Here is a 20,053-nt window from a genome sequence, read left to right on the forward strand (position 1 = left end):
TCCATATTCTATTACACAGATGAAACGCACAGGAACTGTCTTAAACTGGTTCACATCATTCCTTGCTACAGGACACGCTTTGTCTCCATGCTCCCTTTTCATTCCGTTCCGACCCCACCCCAATCAAGTATTTGGCCCCGCAAGGCTGCTCCCTGTCTCTACTCCTCTTCAACCTATATGTTGGATCTGTTGGACCAGACACTTACCAAACACAATGTCCAATACGGAGATGACAAATATACTTTGAAATCTCATCCCCTTCACAGCTCGACTCCATATCCTCGAGCTGTCTCTCCGCTATCACTACCTGGATGGCCACCTCCTTCCTCAGGCTCAACCCTTCCAAAACTGAGCACTCATCTGCCCGTCCCCCCGCCTCCACCCCAGCCATTCCCCCCCTGACACATCTCGCCACGGACAACCCACACATCTCGGACTGACTCTATTCATTTCTCCCTCTTGCCCTGTCTGCTAGCTGTCCAATCTTGGATGTATTCTCACTATTTACACCTTAATCCATTCAAAACGAACTTCCTTTCCTTCTTTCACCGCCCCCCCTCTTCCTCCATCTTCTAGCTCTTTCACCCCTTCTTTACTCCCGATCTCTAGCGTAGATCATAATCTTGGAGTCATTTTTGACTCCTCCCTTTCATTCTCATCTCATATTTCTTCTATCTCACGGTCCTGCCCACAAGGGCAGTCCAGCACCGAAATGCCCCCCAATTCTGCTCTGAACAAGGTTTCCATCAGCAACCACAAACACATGTTTTGGCCTAGTCGGGCCTCATAAGTGAGGTGAAGCTGAGCCTCTTTAAGACACAGTGAGCAAGGGGTCCACGTCTTCATTACCCTGGATCACTTGGGGTGAAAGCCCAAGCTTTACAACGTTACAAAGGAGTCATATACCCTGTTCTATGGAATTTCTTCCACTCAGGAGGGTCTACAACTATGTTTTAACTCGCTGCACCCTCCACAGAGGAGAAATTCACATTTGCATATCAGTCTTTGTCCCACCTACAAGGGCAGACCAGCCGCGAAACACTCAGCAATTCTCCTCTGGGTTTCCATCAGCAACCCCAGACACATGTTTCGGCATAGTCGGGCCTCACCAGTGACGTGGACCCCTTGCTCACTATGTCAGAGAGGCTCAGCTTCTCGAGCCCTGCTGCAACTGTCAGCATTGTGATAATATTATTAAGGGGGACACCTTTACACACCCACACTTAAGGGGGGGGGAGATAAATCCAGTTAAAACACTCTTGGAGATGTGACTCTGTAAATGTGATATATGCTTTAAAATGCCCATGTGGGGTTTTCATATGTGGGTATGACCACTAGAAAAGCTAAGGTCTGTTGTACCGAACACAAGACATAACATAGCTCAAATGAAAGGCACCATCTTGAGCAAGTTATCCTATCCCACTAGGAAGGGGAGGTGATTTAATAAAAAGACTATTGCAAAACGAAATAGTATGGATATAACGTTTGGACTCCATGACGTCTAGGGGTATGAACTGTGACTGGGATCTGGCATGCATGTAGTCTGCAGTCCATGTCACAGTTTGAGTGGATCTGATTCACTTTGAGATCACATTGATTAATAAAGGTTGTCATAATTGGGTATTGATCATCTATCTTATTTAGTACTGGCATTAGTTGCAATTGAGTCTGGGGTCCGCTTCTCATGCGTGACATCAGCAACTACTTTGTCCAGAATGTGAGCAGGCTTGCTTGTGGGGGGTCTGCCCACATGCTAGTGGCCTTTAACTAGTCATGGTTGCTGTTAGTGGAAGACTAATATTTACATGCATGCTACCCGGGAGGTTTGCCACAGTGTTAGGGAGAATTCTCATAAATGTGCTAATTCCCTTCACCTTAGAGACCCCCAGCAACTTTGCTGGATTTCGAGGACATGATTGTTTTTTTACCTGGAGAGAGTGTGACCCTTTTTCCCACTCTCTCATGTCTTTTGAAATGTGTTTTTACTCATGTGTTCATGTGTTTCTCTTGGTTATGGAGTCTAACTTACTCCATAGGCATCATCTTTTCATTTGTGTCACACAGCACCCTCAGTGCAGTGGCACAGGGAAACGTTTTTAGGCTTTCCCAAGGTTTAAATGCCTTTTCTGGGATAAACTACTGTTTCCCAGAGTAAGTAAAGTGAAATTGAGTTTACTAGTCTTTTAAATTCCTAGACCCAGTACACCCTATCTTATAATAGAGTGCTGGAGGGGTTACTTAGTATCCCCTTTGTCTTTATACTCATGTAGCAGTCCAATGCTACCCTTTCCTTCCAGAATGGCTGGTAGCAGTGGTTTTACAACGAACTACCATGATTTTTTTCCGACTGCGAACACCGGTAGCGTTAAATCGCGGAAGCCATGTTTATCAAGATGGCGCCTGTGCCCTCTCTGTAAAAACAGGTCCCGGTCTTCTTTTTTCGCCATTTCTTTGTGGAAATGTCCTTCTAGAGTTTTGCTCTGCGCGCCAAACCAGGTTTGGTCTCTTTGTTCATTTGCCTTTGGCGGGTGGGCTGGGCAGGAAGTGAGGGAGGTGCCCGAAACTCGCTGTGCTTTCTCTCCTAGGAAACCTAAATCCACTCTGTGGTGATTGGCTGGATGACTATCCGGCAAGGACAGCCACCCTGCTGGGTGAGTGACAGCTACTCTGGAATGAATGGGAGAGAACTGAATAAAAGGCGAGTCTCTTGGCTTGGAAGGCAGAGGGGACCACTGGAACGAAAGAACCAAAGACGAGCTTGAAGATGACGGCTGCTGCAACTCCTGGACTGTTGATTTGCCTGCTGAGGCCCTGCTGCAGGTCCGAATTGCCAAGTTCATCTCGACAGAGAAGCCCCTGCAAGGACGACTTCTCCCTTTGAGTTGGTGGGACCAATCAACTCGAAAGTAAGCCACCTGGATACCAATCTCAGAGCTGGTTGCATTTTCCTCCGAGTAATGCAGGAATCCGTATAACCAGGGAGAGGGACACCAGTTTGTGTGCCTTACTCACAGCCACCGGAATTGAACATTTGCCAAGTGCCAGCTTTTTGAGCAGTCCCAGTGCAGGAGTCCCACGACTGAGGCCCAGGAACCGCGAGATCTGCAAGAACTGCTAGGAACAGAAGTCACCAGCTGCATCTTTTTCTTCATTGCAAGGTATTGTGGAAATAAGACGGAGAGCACTTACCACTCGCGGTGAAAGTGCTTGAAACTTTTGCAACTCGCAGACCTAATCAGCTTGTGACCTAACATATGATTATTCTTGCTACAATCAATTCCTAAGAACTTTTGCAGAGACTCTTCCGTTTATCTACCAGAACTGCTTTATCCTATCCAAGACTTTAGCCCATTGACTTTGGCCTAGCCTATTGAATTGAATTGACTCTTCTGGTGAACTCTAAATATTTGCACTGTCTAAGAATAACTGTAACCATTCATGTTCTAATAATCTTTGCCTTTTACTCCTCTTGAAGAGTATTCTGAAATAGTATTGGAGTATATTTGTGTATGGTTATATTGCCTCCTTATGAATGTTTTATAACTGACAAATTAAAGTATTTATCAAAGAAACCTTGAGTGTAAGAGTTTACCTGAACACTTGTAATTGTAGACCTCTGTGTAACATCATTACTGCTCACATTCCCCTCGAGATGAGCCTGGCTGCTCAGCTCTGCCACCAAAACTGTGTAGTACAGACTTATACCAAAGGTTGGTTTTGCTTACACCTGTAGTCCTAGTTGTGTGTAGTGGTCCCAAAGGGTACTGCATACAAGCTTTGCCTAAAACACCTTCCCCATCACAACAAGTACAATTGTCAATTGACAAGTACAAGCCCTCTTTGCGTTTGTGTTATTCAATCACAGAACAAAGGAACAATACCTTCTGTTAAAGAGAAACTACTAAGGCAACCAAAGTGTAATCAAAAATATATTTATTATTTTGTTTTTTCATATTTATATGATGTAACCATCCTCATCGTAAAAGTGTGTACTCACAAAGACAGTCGATAATTAAGTCGTTAAAATCTGATTATATAAACAACACTGCATCAACCTGTGACCTCATATGTCGATACATTCATCTCATACTCTTTCATCCCCATTCGTACCAATACCATTCATACCTGTGCAAACAACGCAATGTCTAATATCTGTTCAAAATTAGAAACAAATGGTCTAACCCATAGACCATAATATGCCGGACAATATTTGTCACCCGAGAAAGTGCATCAACCCATATTCTAGAAGTAGCATATATTATTAAATTGCTTTGAATATACTCAATTGCCACACTATTTTTTAGTATGAAACCAATTTACCTTAGAGAGAGAACTATGATTGTGTCACACCTTCCCGGTCAGGATATTCTACGCCATGCAGAGTGATCGCTTAGAGATATTACCTGTCATTGACCTAAAGAATGTGATAAGGTACGCCTGAGAGGAGCTAGTTTACATTACATTTATGGATTGGTGAGATCAGAAATCATGATGGTTTGCAGTTCGAGATATGCATGTGATTTTCTTATGATATGAGACACTTTATACGATGGAAAGAGTGGTATGCAGAACACTGCCATTCTGTTTTTATTTGTCACCAACATATATGGTATATCCCATGTCAATGTACGGTGACTGTATGCACACTGTCACAATTATGTGTATATAGATGGGGTTAGGGAATTTGAGTAAGACGTTATTGGAAAAAGACATAATCATCCATGCCTTGGAGTGGGTGCCCATTGCCCATATCCCTCGTGGGACTCTGTATCGTGCCCCACTTTGATGGCACGCATCAGTACAGAGTTGCTTTTACCAGAGGCTATCCTGTTTGGGTGTGCCTGGATACCGGTTTGGTTCGTTTTCTGAATTGTATTAGCTGATGGAAGTCTGGGTGAATTTTGAATGACGCTAGTGGTTTTGGTGACCACGACAACGTTATGATCAAAGTGGCTTCTTTTGGCCTGGTGTCACTTCAAAGTTAGCATTACTCACTTGTAATGCGCTTAATACCTTTTATTAAGCATTTACCTAATTTTCATGGGCAGAGCTTGCAATGCCGCAGTGTTTTCTGCATAGTCCTTAGCCATTCGAACCTGACCGCCGGATGTGACCTTTCATTCCTGCAGTCTGTCTGACATGAGTGCACATAGTGTAATTGACTACATAAAATGGACGCGGGGCACCCAACCAGTTTCGCTGGGCTGTTTCCCCGTGTTAGGACAGTTTTTTCAGAAGTCCAACTAAGGGCTTAGTAAAACCATTGAACTGAGGCAGTACAAGACTCCAATCTTAGTATAAGGCTGTACCGCCTCATTTCAGAGTAGCATATACAGAGCAGCCAGGCCTATTTTAGGAATGAGAGGGCTGTAGAATCAGTACAAAGAAATTATAAGAAACACTGATACACTATGTATTGTAAAAGAAAGTGGTTTATTTAAATACAAGAATGCCACATAAAACTTGGGGGGGGGGGGGGATAAGTACTATGACCGATATGAACACATTATACAAAACACAACACTATGATTGGAGGTACACAGACCAAAGCATATAAGCTTATTTGGAACACCTAACAGTAGTTATAAGGAAGTCAAACCCAATAGTTACTTTTGGATTACTTACAGTAATACAGGATAGTAGACCCTAGCAGTTGTACCGGCACTCAGCAAGAAATCACTTAGTAAACAAACTAGACAATACTAGTGGAACACTTATTCTAGTTACAGTTAAAACCTATAACTTCTTTTGTGATAACCCACAGTTGTACTCAGTGAGTAAAACCCAAGGAGGTAATATTATATTACAGGTGCTTTTGAGATCAGTAAAACACAGATTGAAATAAGCAATACCTCGTAACTGCCTCAAGGTAAGTAAAACCTATACCCTTTTTAACAGGGCCATTAGCAACCTAAAGGCAGGTATAAACCTCAGACTATTTTTGTGTCTGTCTAAAACAGACCTGGGAAAGCAAAACCGAGTGTAACACTTTATGAATGACTCAAGGTAATTCTAGGTAGGTAAAACCTAATGCAGACTTATTCTGGACAGGCTAACGGCAAGTCGGGAAGCAAGACCCAGTTGGCAAACTTATACACCTGTTCTCTGAAATAAATAGTTAATGAAGCCAACAGCATTACTTTTTAGGAAAGAGGCACAACCACTTCACAGGGGAGTAAAATAACCTTACATCTACTTTCTGTTAGAATGACAAAACAGTTTCTAAGGAAAGTGAGACTTTATATATACTTTTCAGAATGGCAGAACATTTCTAAGGTAAGTAATAACCTTGCTTATACTTTTCAGAATGGCAGAACATTTCTAAGGTAAGTAATAACCTTGCTTATACTTTTCAGAATGGCAGAACATTTCTAAGGTAAGTAATAACATTTGTAACTCTTCACCCTCAGAGTTAGTTACCAACCAACGTATTTTGCAAGTAAGTCCCTTTTAAACACATTCTCTTTTCTAGGTAAAATGCCCAATCCTTAGAAGTCTTTCCTTTAATCTTGGGCATGGGTGTTCAGTGGCAGAAGGGGGGTCACTAGGGTCTAGTGTCCTACATGCAGGTCAGGATAGATTCTTAAGTAGCAAAAGTCAGAGTTCCTAAGGAAGACTGTTAGAACAAGTAAGTACTTTACTTTTAGAATTAGTAGAGGGTTCAGGGCCTTCAGAGAAGACACCCTATGAGGATTCCAGAAGGGGCCTGGGTGCACTGGAAGAGAGGACTCCCAATAACAGAAAACACACTCAAGACTTAAGATAAGTAAATACCCAAGCCAGCACAGTACCACCACACAGAAGATTTTGCAGAAGGAGGACTTCAGGATCTGTAGTAAAAAAAACCTGGTTGTTGAATTCCTTCATCAAGACGACAGAACACCAAACACTAGAAGGACTTTTTCAGCAAGGATCACGGGGAAGGCTCTAGGCAAGGTTTTTCTCGCGGCTGGATGCGACTCTGGATTTGGAGCCTTTTTCAGGAGCACAGAAGAAGACAGAATATCGCCGTCCAGCATCCTGGTGAGTGGACTCTTTGGACTGGAATCTTGCCTCTGGAGATCCCACGAAGTTTCAGCGAGGTTCGGAATTTGGCAGACCGTGCACCGCACAATGGCACAAGTATTGGGGTATTGCAGCCCTGCAAGGGCGCATTACGGCGTGGGATGGCTCAAAATGCAGGTCTTCCTGAGTTTAGTGGGTCTCACCAGGCTCTGTGTCGTCATTTTCAGAACCCCAGGTTGATTGGAAGGAAGGGCTGCAGCAGGCTCCAGTTACACAGTAGCTTTGCAGCTGCAAATTCTTAATCTTCCTCTTCGATTTTGGTTCCAGTGGTCGACTACCTCTTCAGCTTCCAGGATCTGACTATTATGCAGGAATCCAGCCAATCAAACAGCCTTGCAAAATTCAAACTTTATTTGGGGTTGGCATTCCTTTCCGGACTGCCAGCCTCCCAGTCTGAACTAGATTCTCAGGCTGGTAGACAAAGCACTGCATAGTTTTGGACTCCTCCCTCACTTCCTGCCGTCACAGACACTCTGGAGCCTGGGCGGAGAGTCCACAGGACTCCCGCCATAGATAAATATCACACAAAGGAATTTCCCGCCCTGGAGGTCAGAGAAAAGAAGGGAGAAGGGACACTACAATGGCGAAGACAAGGGCAATTTTGATAAAATGAGCACCCATGGGTGCCTTTCCAGGGGCTGTACAAAGAGTCCACGGTAAAGGTGCACGGAATTAATAAAATGGTTCGCTGCCAGCATCCATTAAAGGTAAGTGTGTCCTTATAACATAAATGTTACATTTAAATGAGAAAGTATCTCCCCAGCACTCCACATAAGGTGCTGGTCTCACTTGGCCCATCTCTGGAATCGGCTGCAAGATCTTCATACCATAAAATTCCATTTCCACAGTCTCCGCGAGCCCCCTTTGGTGGTAGAGAAAAGTTTTTCTTTCCAAAATCTCCCCAAATCATGCTCGTTTCCTCCTCGTACTGTTGGAGCCTTTCTTCTTCTTCTCATCCATGGAAAATGCTTTCCTCACACGCAGCACAACAGCCATTGTTTATCTCTGTAACAGAATGACGCATTGTATCATTCCCTTTGATGTCTTGCAATATAGTCATGGGAATTGGCTCTCCAGAACAAATGTTTTCTGTAGCTTCTAATCTAGAATGGACTGGAAATTATGGAGACAGATCCCAGAGAAGCAGTGGGAATGCCTGCTAATAGGTCTTTTTGCCGCCAAGTCTAACATCCAGAGTCTGCAGTGTGCCTAGAATGTGATTGGATGACCCAATCTTTATGATGCTCTTCTGAACTACTCCATTGAATTCCCATATGCAGTCTGGGAGGATAGCTCAGGGGCAACGTGTTCGACTTGGAAGCAAGATGACGCGGAGCAACACAGGTTCGATCCCCGGGACCGCGCTTAGAGACCTCTGGGTATTAAGTGCGTTATAAATAACCAATTACAATTACAAAAGTCCTTCCACCCGTGGAGGTGCTTAGAATGCTTAAAAAGTTGAAGGGGCGTCAGAATTCAGACTTGACACTAATGCCTCTGTCCGGGCTTAGCAGATATGGTTGTCTGAGCTCATTCTCCTAATCAACAAATGTTATGTAATGGTTCCTTGGATCTGGATCTCTTAGTCCAGCAGCGACAATCGGTTCTTAATCACTCTCTACCATTGTTGAACTTGAGGGTCTGGATCTGGATCTCTTAGTCCAGCAGCGACGATCAGTTCTTAATCACTCTCTACCATTGTTGAACTTGAGGGTCTGGATCTGGATCTTAGTCCAGCAGCGACGATCAGTTCTTAATCACTCTCTACCATTGTTGAACTTGAGGGTCTGGATCTGGATCTCTTAGTCCAGCAGCGACAATCATTTCTTAATCACTCTACCATTGTTGAACTTGAGGGTCTGGCTCCTAAGAAGCCGAGGCACACTTGAGAACTTCGGAAAATGTGACGATTCTGTCATTGAACCTGATCAGTTCATTGCAAGCATCGTTGGTTGATTTTTTTTTTTTTTTAATACTTTAAGTTTTTGTTTTACTGCATAGTTATGTTATGTTACTTTGCATTTATATAGCGCCTTATGTACCATTGGTATGGTCTGAAGGCGCTGGTAGGTTGAACGCCCTCGGGAACCTAAGTTCAAGTCAGTAGAGAGAGTAGAGAGAATCAAAGGTCCTTGTGAGCACCGGATATGTGTGCCGCTGGTGTGGCATTCGTGTAATAGATGCTTCATAGCGGTAGGTGTGGTGGTTGAGAGATCAGGGGTATGTGTTCGTTCTGGCAGGTTTTATCCAGACCGGTTCTGGCTCCGTTAGGCTTGAGGAGAACGCCTGGCTGGGGGGGGGGGGGGTGAAACCAGCAGTGTTTAGTTAGTGATGTGGAGTCTGAGGCAGATGTTGGTTTGGGAACAGCTATACCGAATGGTGTCATAGTATCTCTGTGTTGTAGTTGAGTGGTGGTGTAAAGAGGAGAGGTAAGCATGGTGATGTGATAAGATGGTTTACATGCTCTTTCAAACGTTACATGCATTCCAAACCATTCATGTATGTCGCGCACTTCTATGCACTCTAGTCAGTCAGTTCCACGCACTTCGAAACCAGTTCCACGCACTCCAGACCATTCCACGCACTCCAGACCATTCCACGCACTCGGATCTGTTCATGTAATCCGATCATTTCCGTGAATTCTAAATTGTTTTATGCACCCTGTCCACATTTCATCTGTACCTTCCACATATTTCACCCGTACCTTTCACATGTTACATCAGTACCTTCCACTTATTTAATCCGTTCAATCCACATACGTCCACATTCAATCCACATACTTTGCCCGCTCCATCTGTTCTATGCACTCGTCCGTTCTGCGCACTCATCCATCCATATACGTCACTCATTGCATCCATATACGTCACCCATTCCATCCACTTTATGCACTCATCCGCTCTACATGCACTCGGCACTCATCTGCTCTACGCAACTCATCCGCTCTACGCAACTCGTCTTCTCTATTGACTCGTCCGCTCTACGCTCCCACCGGCTCTATACACTCACCCGCTCTATAGTCACAAAGTTAACCAGACAAATAGAGCTGGAAAATATGTTTTGAACACTTTCCTAAATCAACTTCTTAACTAAGAGGAGGGGTAACTTATTCCCGACGTTAGTACCTTGCACAACAAAACATCTGCCAGCAGCAGAGTTGAGCCTAAATCGGGGAGAAATCAGCTGATTGACTGAAGCTAACCGTAAAAGACGATTGGAAGCATAAAGAAACCGCTGTTTAGTAAGGTTTGCAGGCGCCCTTCCATGAAGACTCGTGTGTACCAGCTTGTCGATTTTAAAGTTAATCCTGGTGGGAACAGGGAACAAGTGTAGTAATATGTTTGCAATAAGGAATTTCCATAACAATTCTGGCTGTGTTCTGAAGCCTGCAGCAAAGCGATTTGGGAGAACTGACGTATAACGAATTACAATAATCCAGCTTTCAGGAGATTTTAGCACGGGCAGTGGTAGGCAGTGGATCAAGAGAAAGGAAGCAGCAAATCTGCTTTATTAGTTTGGTTAGTAGGAGGTGTTACTCCTCCGATTCGAGTGGTTAGAACACGCAAGGTACTGCAGGGATAGGGATGAACCAGCATGAAGCTCAGATTTCATGCTATTAAGACTGAGGCAATTACGCTGCATCCAGGTCTGTACTTGAGAGAGAATATCGGACAAGGTTAGGAGTTTGAAAAACTGGGTATCATCCGCAAAGCACTAAAAATACAACGTCCATTTTAATGAGTAGATCATGCAAGAGCTTCACGTAGATATTGAATAACAATGGTGACAGGGCGGGCTCCTGAGGAAATCAATATTTAGAAACCACAAAATCAGTGGCTTGGCCATCCTGGGTGTGACAAGCTATGACCCGTCATAAAAGATCCAAACCAGGCGAATGCTGTGTCGGAGAATCTGTCATCGGATGAAAGTCTCTATAGATCTACCTGATAATCTAGAGCATGGGTGCACAACATACGGCCCGCGGGCCAGTTGCGGCCCACCATGCTCTTTTGTCCGGCCCGTGAGGCACAAAGACTTTCCTAATGGAGGGCGGCCCGCGGCTGCCCTCCATTAGGAAAGTTTTTGTTGTCTTCCGGGCCGGACAAAACACTGGCCGTCATTGGCTCAGCACACATGCACCACGTTGCTCCTACGAGCCACGTAGTGTGTGTGTGCTGACCCAATGGAGGGCCAGCACTACGGCTGGCGTGGTCCATAAGGCTTGATGCCGGAAGGCATTTCAGCCTTGGACCACGCCAGCCGTAGTACGATTCCTGCTTACCTGCCTGCCTTCCAGCACGTCTCCGGTAAGTGGTCTGTTTGCGTTTGTGTGTCGGGTCTGTTTTACTTTGTGTGTGTATGTTGCGATGGGGGGTGGGGGGTGTCGGGTGTCGGATGTGTATGAATGTTGGAATTTAAATGTATTTTGTGTGTGTTGAGATGCGGGGATGGGTGTCGGATGTGTATGAATGTTGGAATTTGAATGCATTTTATGTGTATGTTGAGATGCGGGGGTGGGGGGTGTCGGATGTGTATGAATGTTGGAATTTGAATGCATTTTATGTGTATGTTGAGATGCGGGGGTGTCGGATGTGTATGAATGTTGGAATTTGAATGTATTTTGTGTGTTGAGATGCGGGGGTGGGTGTCGGATGTGTATGAATGTTGGAATTTGAATGCATTTTATGTGTATGTTGAGATGCGGGGGTGGGGGGGTGTCGGATGTGTATGAATGTTTTGATTTGAATGTATTTTGTGTGTACGTTGAGATGCGGAGGTGGGGGGTGTGTCTGATGTGTGTGAATGTTTGTATTTGAATGTATTTTGTGTGTGTGTTGAGATGCGGAGGTGGGTGTCGGATGTGTATGAATGTTGGAATTTGAATGCATTTTATGTGTATGTTGAGATGCGGGGGTGGGGGGGTGTCGGATGTGTATGAATGTTTTGATTTGAATGTTTTTTGTGTGCTGAGTTGGGGGGGGGTGGGGGTTCGGGTCTGTATGGGTGCATGTTTGTGTGTGTGCTGAGTTGGGGTTGGGGGGGGTTCGGGTCTGTGTGTGCTGATTTGGGGGGCGGGGGTTCGGGTCTGTATGGGTTCATGCTTGAGAATGTGTGTGCTGCGTTGGGGGCGGGGGTTCGGGTCTGTATGGGTGCATGCTTGAGTGTGTTTGGGGTATAGTGTTTGGTTGGGGGTGAGAGGGCCATGGGGCATAGTGTTTGATTTGGGTGAGGGGGCCATGGGGCATAGTGTTTGTTTGGGGGTGAGGGATAGGGGGCATAGTGTTTGGTTGGGGGGTGAGGGACAGGGGGCATAGTGTTTGGTTGGGGGTGAGGGACAGGGGGCATAGTGTTTCCTTGGTGGGTGAAGGACAGGGGGCATAGTGTTTGCTTGGTGGGTGAGGGACAGGGGGCATAGTGTTTGCTTGGTGGGTGAGGGACAGGGGGCATAGTGTTTGCTTGGTGGGTGAGGGACATGGGGCATAGTGTTTGCTTGGTGGGTGAGGGACAGGAGGCATAGTGTTAAGTTGGGGGTGGGAGCCATGGGGCATAGTGTTTGGTTGGGGGTGAGGGGGCCATGGGGCATAGTGTTTGGTTGGGGGTGAGGGACAGGGGGCATAGTGTTTGGTTGGGGGTGGGGGCCATGGGGCATAGTGTTTGGTTGGGGTGGGGGCCATGGGGCATAGTGTTTGGTTGGGGGTGAGGGGCCCATGGGGCATAGTGTTTGGTTGGGGGTTAGGGGGGTGAGGGGGCCATGGGGCATAGTGTTTGGTTGAGTGTGAGGGACAGGGGGCATAGTGTTTGCTTGGGGGTGAGGGACAGGGGGCATAGTGTTTGGTTGGGGTTGGGAGCCATGGGGCATAGTGTTTGGTTGGGGGTTAGGGGGGTGAGGGGGCCATGGGGCATAGTGTTTGGTTGGGGTGAGGGACAGGGGGGCATAGTGTTTGCTTGGGGGGGTGAGGGACAGGGGGCATAGTGTTTGGTTGGGGGTGGGGGCCATGGGGCATAGTGTTTGGTTGGGGTGGGGGTCATGGGGCATAGTGTTTGGTTGGGGGTGAGGGGCCCATGGGGCATAGTGTTTGGTTGGGGGTTAGGGGGGTGAGGGGGCCATGGGGCATAGTGTTTGGTTGGGGGTAGGGGCCATGGGGCATAGTGTTTGGTTGGGGGTGAGGGGGCCCATGGGGCATAGTGTTTGGTTGGGGGTGAGGGGGCCATGGGGCATAGTGTTTGGTTGGCGGTGAGAGACAGAGGGCATAGTGTTTGCTTGGGGGGTGAGGGACAGGGGGCATAGTGTTTGGTTGGAGGTGGGAGCCATGGGGCATAGTGTTTGGTTGGGGGTTAGGGGGGTGAGGGGGCCATGGGGCATAGTGTTTGGTTGGGGGTGAGGGACAGGGGGCATAGTGTTTGCTTGGGGGGTGAGGGACAGGGGGCATAGTGTTTGGTTGGGGGTGGGGGGCATAGTGTTTGGTTGGGGTGGGGGCCATGGGGCATAGTGTTTGGTTGGGGGTGGGGGGCCCATGGGGCATAGTGTTTGGTTGGGGGTGAGGGACAGGGGGCATAGTGTTTGATTGGGGGGTGAGGGACAGGGGGCATAGTGTTTGGTTGGGGGTGGGGGCCATGGGGCATAGTGTTTGGTTGGGGTGGGGGCCATGGGGCATAGTGTTTGGTTGGGGGTGAGGGGGCCCATGGGGCATAGTGTTTGGTTGGGGGTGAGGGGGCCATGGGGCATAGTGTTTGGTTGGGGATGGGAGCCATGGGGCATAGTGTTTGGTTGGGGGTGAGGGGACCATGGGGCATAGTGTTTGGTTGGGGATGGGAGCCATGGGGCATAGTGTTGCACTCCAAGAGTGAACTCAATAATAAAGGTAAAACAGGCACAGTTAGGAGATGTACATCCTTTGCTTTTTTGAGGAAACCTGACTCAACGAAGGCCATACTCCTCTTGGGTAACCCAAACAGCAAACTATAGCAGTCCAAAATAACGGAATGTCCAATCAAGGGTCAATAAAATATGTATAATTTAATTAAATAGACGATATACAATAACTAAATCGAAATAAATGATAGCAATGGAAAATGTGTAGTACAAAATGTAAGTTTGAAATGCAATAAAAATCGTTACCCCTCAAAAACATCTTTTTCCATGTGTTTAATACAAATTGGGGGTTGAAAAAGCCTCCTGACATGTCCCGCCTACCGCCCCGCCCACTTTTACTTTTCGGCCCACTATAGCCCTCATGTAAGGTACTTTCGGCCCTCTGTCAAAATCAGTTGTGCACCCCTGATCTAGAGTGTCCAATGCTGCCGAAAGGTCAAGCATTATTACAAACAATGTATGGTTATTATCCAAATTCTAGTCTCCCCTTTTACGTGCTTTAGTACCCATCTTGATGATACAGAGATCCTAGTTGAGTCCTGCAAACATGACCTTTTCATTAATGCACTCTGTTTTTTCTGTTTAAATAGCTGATGGTCTAGAGACAAGAGGAACTTTAAAGGTCTTTCATCTACACGCTCTGGTTAAGGGCCCAACATCTCAAGCGGATTGCAATCTGGTGCTTGATGCTATAATGTATCCTATAGAACCCTTGCTACACTTACTTCTTGCGATAGAAAAGGCGTTTTGGCCAGGTGCTCTGGAGATTTGGATGCTTTGTCATCTGAAGATCTTACCATATTTTGGTGGACCCGAGAACAGTTCCTTCCTTTATTCCAAACGTACTGACTGTGTTCGAACTAAGAAATAGTTATTCCAATTTTCCAACTTTGGTCACCTGCTTCTGTATAATACGTTCTTCACAATCTGGAGGTCTCCAAATATACATAAAACTAAGCCTTTCAGACAATCTGATTTTTTTTCTCTCACTTCTGGTGTATTGTTTCCTGGTAGAAAGACAGCTAAATACTGCTATTGTCATGTGGATTGCCTCCTGGCAAAACATGCAAGATAAGCTAGCTGTAAAAGTTCCACAGCAACTTCATGCTCAAGCCACCAGAGCGAAGACCACATTGGTAGCCTTTCAAAGATAGGAACCATTATAGGGCAGTTATGTGGGCCACTCCTCATACTTTCTGTAAGCATTTCTCCCTACATGTCTCCTCCATAATGGATACTGCATTTGGCATGGAAGTCCTAAGCAACCTTTTTGTTGGCTCTCTGGCCATGACACCGGCTGCTGTAGCCCACCAAGCTTTTTGGTCTGTACAAGCAAATTGTCAACCCGTTTGGAAGGAGGGAGAAAAGTATCAGCGTAAGGAAAGCAAACCTTCAGGGTGAATATGGTACTATTTTGTCCTTGCGCTTCCTCCTTCACAACGTCCTCCCTGTCCACACCTTGCATCATATGCTGTGTTGCAAGCTTGGTGGGAAGGAAGCAAATATAGGAACGGGGATTTGATGCATGGGTGTGGGCAAGAGCATATAGGTAAAGAGGGGAAATCCATGACAGCATTCCTTTGAAGAATCCTTCCACTCTTGTCTGCATGGCAGGCATTTCCAACAGGTTGTGATAAGAGAGTAAGGCCTAAGACTGTCTCGGGAGGATAGCTCACGGACAACGTGCTCGCCTTGGAAGCAAGACGACGCAGAGCAACACGGGTTCGATCCCCGGGACGCGCTTGGAAACCTCTGGGTATTAAGCATGATACAAATAACCAATTATATAATTATAAGACTACTGGAATCCCCAAGTGTTTCTTTTTCCTTTTTCCCGTTTAAAGTGTTACTAGAAGTAATCCCGTTTCGTGTTGAGCTTGTGCGAGCGTTGGTGGCTAAAACCTTGCTTTTCTCAAGCATTGAGAGCATGTCAAGACTACAGTTATATTTCCTGTTATATTTCCTGTTTCAGATAGCAGCACAGGTGGGGCACGCAGCAGTTGGCCTGTACCAGTTGATGCAAGAAGAAGCTAAACATCGGGAGATTGTGTGCCGATGGGATGAAAACGGGTAAGACGGCGGAAGAGAGATGTATGCTGATGTTTGCCAGATGGGGGACGTCTGTCAGAATGTACTTGATTGCTAGTCGGAACTCTGTCCCCTATTGAGTCATTTTAACTTGGGTTTTGGGGCTCTTCCATCTGTCACCGCTATAGTTGTATCCGAAAATTGAGAAATTACTCTGGGCAAAATGTAGTAATGGGACCTAGTTCTTCTGGTGTCATTCTTTACATGCTGTACAATAAGAGTGGTTTAAACTTGATATAGAATTTTGTTAAGCAATTGGATGTGGCAGAATTTAGCATAACAAAAGGGCTGCACTTGATTTGTGCCTCCATTTGCGATATGCGTTTTGTACAACTATTGAAGTCCTTCTGCAGTTTTTCACCAGCTTAGAAAACATAAGGTGTTTTGTTGTTTGTTACTGCCATCAAAGTCCTGAAGCCTATTCAGGCTGTTAGGCAAGATTGTATGCAGTACCCTGTGGGAGACTGCACCAGCCTTGTCCTCTTGGCAATATGTAACTCACCCTTTGGTATAAGCATGTACTACACAAGTTGGTAGAGTGACTGAGCAGCCAGGCTTATCTCAAGTGGGGTCAGTGTGAGCTGTAAGGTTGTGAAACAGAGTTTCACAGCGACAGTTATTCAAATAAACCCTTTCTCTCAAGGTTTCTTGATTAAACAATTACTTATTTACCAGTCGGTTATATAAGCCTTCTTCAGAAGGGAGCAAAACATGTAACATTTATTTATTCTTTAATGTGATATAGGTTGAAAATAAATTCATAATAAAAAAATAATAATAACAAATATTATATACATTAAATAGCCAGAGTTTAGCAAAAGGACTACGCTCGGACCATATTGGTATATCTTTTATAGTCTCTGCCATTTTTTTTTAGGGCACCCAACCTTGCTTCAATCTGTTGCCAGACGTTATAAAGTGCAATAAATAAATGCGTATTACATGAATTTGTACAATATAGCCAAAATGAGGTTTCACATATGGCTAAAGGATTGTGTACCAATTCACCCAGATATAACAATATTATACAGTTCAATGAATGGCATTCCGTCAAAAGATGTTTGGCAGTTTCCAGGGATTCTGTTGATTTGCACAGGCGACACACTCGTTTAAGCACCAGGACATTTTTCCTAGCTCCTAATTGCTCAAAGTGGGTAACTGTTCAAGTCTGAGCAAAATGATAAAACGTCTGAGCCTTTGTGTAGGGCAAAGATTGAGGTACGCTTGGGGTATCATGTAGGTATATAGTCTGAATTTTATATGAAATGATAGGACTTTAAAGTGCTCAGATGCGCAAAATTCTCGAGCCAGTCCCACAGGTCCACCCTTTTCCCAAGGACATTTAGGACTTGCTTGGAAAAGGTAACCCCTCTATGCGTCCAGCCTATATCTGCTAGGAAGTTTTCCATGTCTTTGACTAGAGGTGAAGTCGTGTGCTTTTTAGCCGTTTCTTGGTGGATCACCAACAATGGGGGATTAGTGGGCCTACTGGTCATCTTAAAATAAAGCCCCGCCCTCCTCTTTAATACCATGGCTTTCAATGATGGAAGACCCAATTCGAGTCTTATTAGGGCCATGGGGACTCCCGGGGACAGTCCCAACAACCGACGCCAGAATTTGCCCTCCATTACTTGAAGCCAAGTCAGATCGAAAGAGAGGAGGGACTCAAGGCCATATATAATCATGGGGGTAAATACTTGAAGGTATAGATGACGTGTCCCCCAGAGTGTAAAGCCCCCCCCTGTTTGTTAGTGAATGCAGATATAAATGCGGTGGCTTGCATTGCCCTAGTTTTGCGTCCTTGTCTACATTGAGGGTAGACGCCCTTAGGCTCAATATCTACTCACAAATAACGATAGGAGGGAGCATACAGTATATGATTAGAGTGCCCCATCAGATTTACTCTGGATGATCTTTTCCCAGTTAATCTAAGCACCTTGGTCTTATCTAAATTAATAGTGAGTCCATTGGTCTTGGCATATTCCCACAGAATAGTGGCAGAGCGCCGGAGCCCACTTATAGTGTTGTCAAATACAACCAAATCATCTGCATACGCTAGGACTACACAGGGTGCCTCGCCTATTTTTGGAGGGCAATTCTCTGCACCAGCCAGAGCTGCTGGAATATCATACACATACAAATTATAGATGAGTGGTGCAGTGTCACATCCCTGTTTTACCCCCCTATTTTGGATCACTTTTCTGGTTAACATACCTTCCTGATTGAGTCTGTCGGGCAGTGGTACCCTGGTGAAGAAGTCTCAGATAGTTAAGGAGACCAATGGGACAGCCCATTGCTTCCAGCTTCGCCCAAAGTCTAGCTCTGGGGATAGAATCAAAGGCAGCCTTAAAATCTATATATAAAACATACAATGGTGGCTGTCCCTTGTGATGCGCTCGGGTGCGGAGTATATCCATCACCAGAAGATTGTGAGGTAGAAAAGTCCCGCCGAAATCCACACTGAAATCTACTGAATATGTTTGCCTCCTCTACCCATTTCTGCAATTCACTTAGTAATAGGGAGGCAAAAAGTTTGCCTGAAATATCTAGCATGGAAAGGAGCCTGTAATTATTAGGGTCAGCGTGATTTCCCTTTTTAAATACCGGGATGAGAATAGCTGTTTGCCAAGATTGGGGAATTACCCCCTGAGCTAAAATCTTAGCAAAGAGCAGGCAGAGTAAATTGGCCCAGAGTTCGGGAAAGTTCTTGTTGACTACATTCGCCAGCCCGTTGGGACTGGGAGCTCTAGAAGACTTAAGACCTATTATTTTGTTTAGAACGGCCTCATAGGAAACATCAAAAGGAGGATAACAGGGTACTTTAATAAAAGATGTGATCAAGGGCGCTCCGTCTCCTCTGAATTACGACCAATTAGGAATTTTACCCACTCCTCCTCGCTAATGGGATTGACTCGCGGACCCCAGTCTCATTTAGAAGCGACCAGATAATGCGTGAGTTCCTAGAGCATATAGTCTGCACTAACCTTTGATAGGCAGTATTACTTTCTGTTTTTTTTTTTATGTTCTTGACTCTAGTTCTATATCTCTTTTTGGCTTGACTTGCTTTCTCGCAGTAAAGGACACCTGGCAGGTTCAAGGTCTTGATACCCCGGCTCTCCGCTCTCATTCCTCTCTTAGCATCCCTAATTCCTTCACTATAAGGAGGATTCCCACCCTCCGTTCTTACCATATAACCCATTTTCACTGTGGCATGCCTGGCCGAGACTGCCAGAATCCAATCCTCAATGGCATTGATGGTCATAGAGTTAAAGTCAGGGAGGCCACCAGGTAAAGTAGCTTTTAGGGCTTCAGTGACAGATCTTATATTCTGTTCCGACCAAGCTATTCTGGATCCTGCGGTTTTAAGATTAAGGCTACCAATATTCGATAATGGTGCGGGAGGGCTAGAGAGACATATTACACAATGAAGCATTACATGGTCACTCCAGTTGTTATTCACCACACTAATATCGATAACTTTGGACTGCATTTTGGGGCACATAAATATATAGTCCAGCGTGCTGGAGGAAGTACTATTAGACCAAGTGTGTTTCCCAGGCCTATCCCCGGGGGTGCGTCCATTAACCATCCCCAGGTCCCAGGAGTCGAACAGATGAAGCCATCCTAATCCTTCAGACTCCCTTTTATCATGGGTCATTAAACATGTTGCATGAAGTTTAGGGTTAGAAGCTACAAGTGTACTGTCTTTCATGTGGCAATTAAAATCCCCCATAACTACCACTGTATCATTCTCGGGGATCAGTGACCAAGAAGACAAGAGGTCCTGTAGAGCTTCTTGTAAGTGTTCTCTGACTACCGGCCCCGGTGTGTTATACAAATTAATAAGAAGGAACCTACAGACACTGTATTCCTCTGTCATGATCTCTGCTTCCAAAAGGTCAGGGTTTTCCCAACTCCCTTGGAAGCAGATTCATAACCCAGGTTCCGAGTGCCAACCAGTCCCAATTGGGACCTTTTGGACCCAGTCCTGGCGCAAGTGGCACCAGGCTCATAAATATGCCCAGTCCC

General features: G+C 45.5%; 1 protein-coding gene across 1 annotated transcript in view; it reads left to right on the forward strand.

Moving 5' to 3' along the window:
• The window catches only part of LOC138566191 (probable peptidyl-tRNA hydrolase 2), a 116,893-nt gene that overhangs the window by 52,881 nt on the left and 43,959 nt on the right, over positions 1 to 20,053 (forward strand). Inside the window, exon 5 of the mRNA XM_069643233.1 lies at positions 15,909 to 16,006. Within this exon, the coding sequence (XP_069499334.1) occupies positions 15,909 to 16,006 (98 nt within the window). The remainder of the gene's footprint in view (positions 1 to 15,908; positions 16,007 to 20,053) is intronic.

This window comes from Ambystoma mexicanum, chromosome 2p (assembly GCF_040938575.1).
Source record: "Ambystoma mexicanum isolate Mex_15411 chromosome 2p, UKY_AmexF1_1, whole genome shotgun sequence".
Taxonomy (NCBI): domain Eukaryota; kingdom Metazoa; phylum Chordata; class Amphibia; order Caudata; family Ambystomatidae; genus Ambystoma; species Ambystoma mexicanum.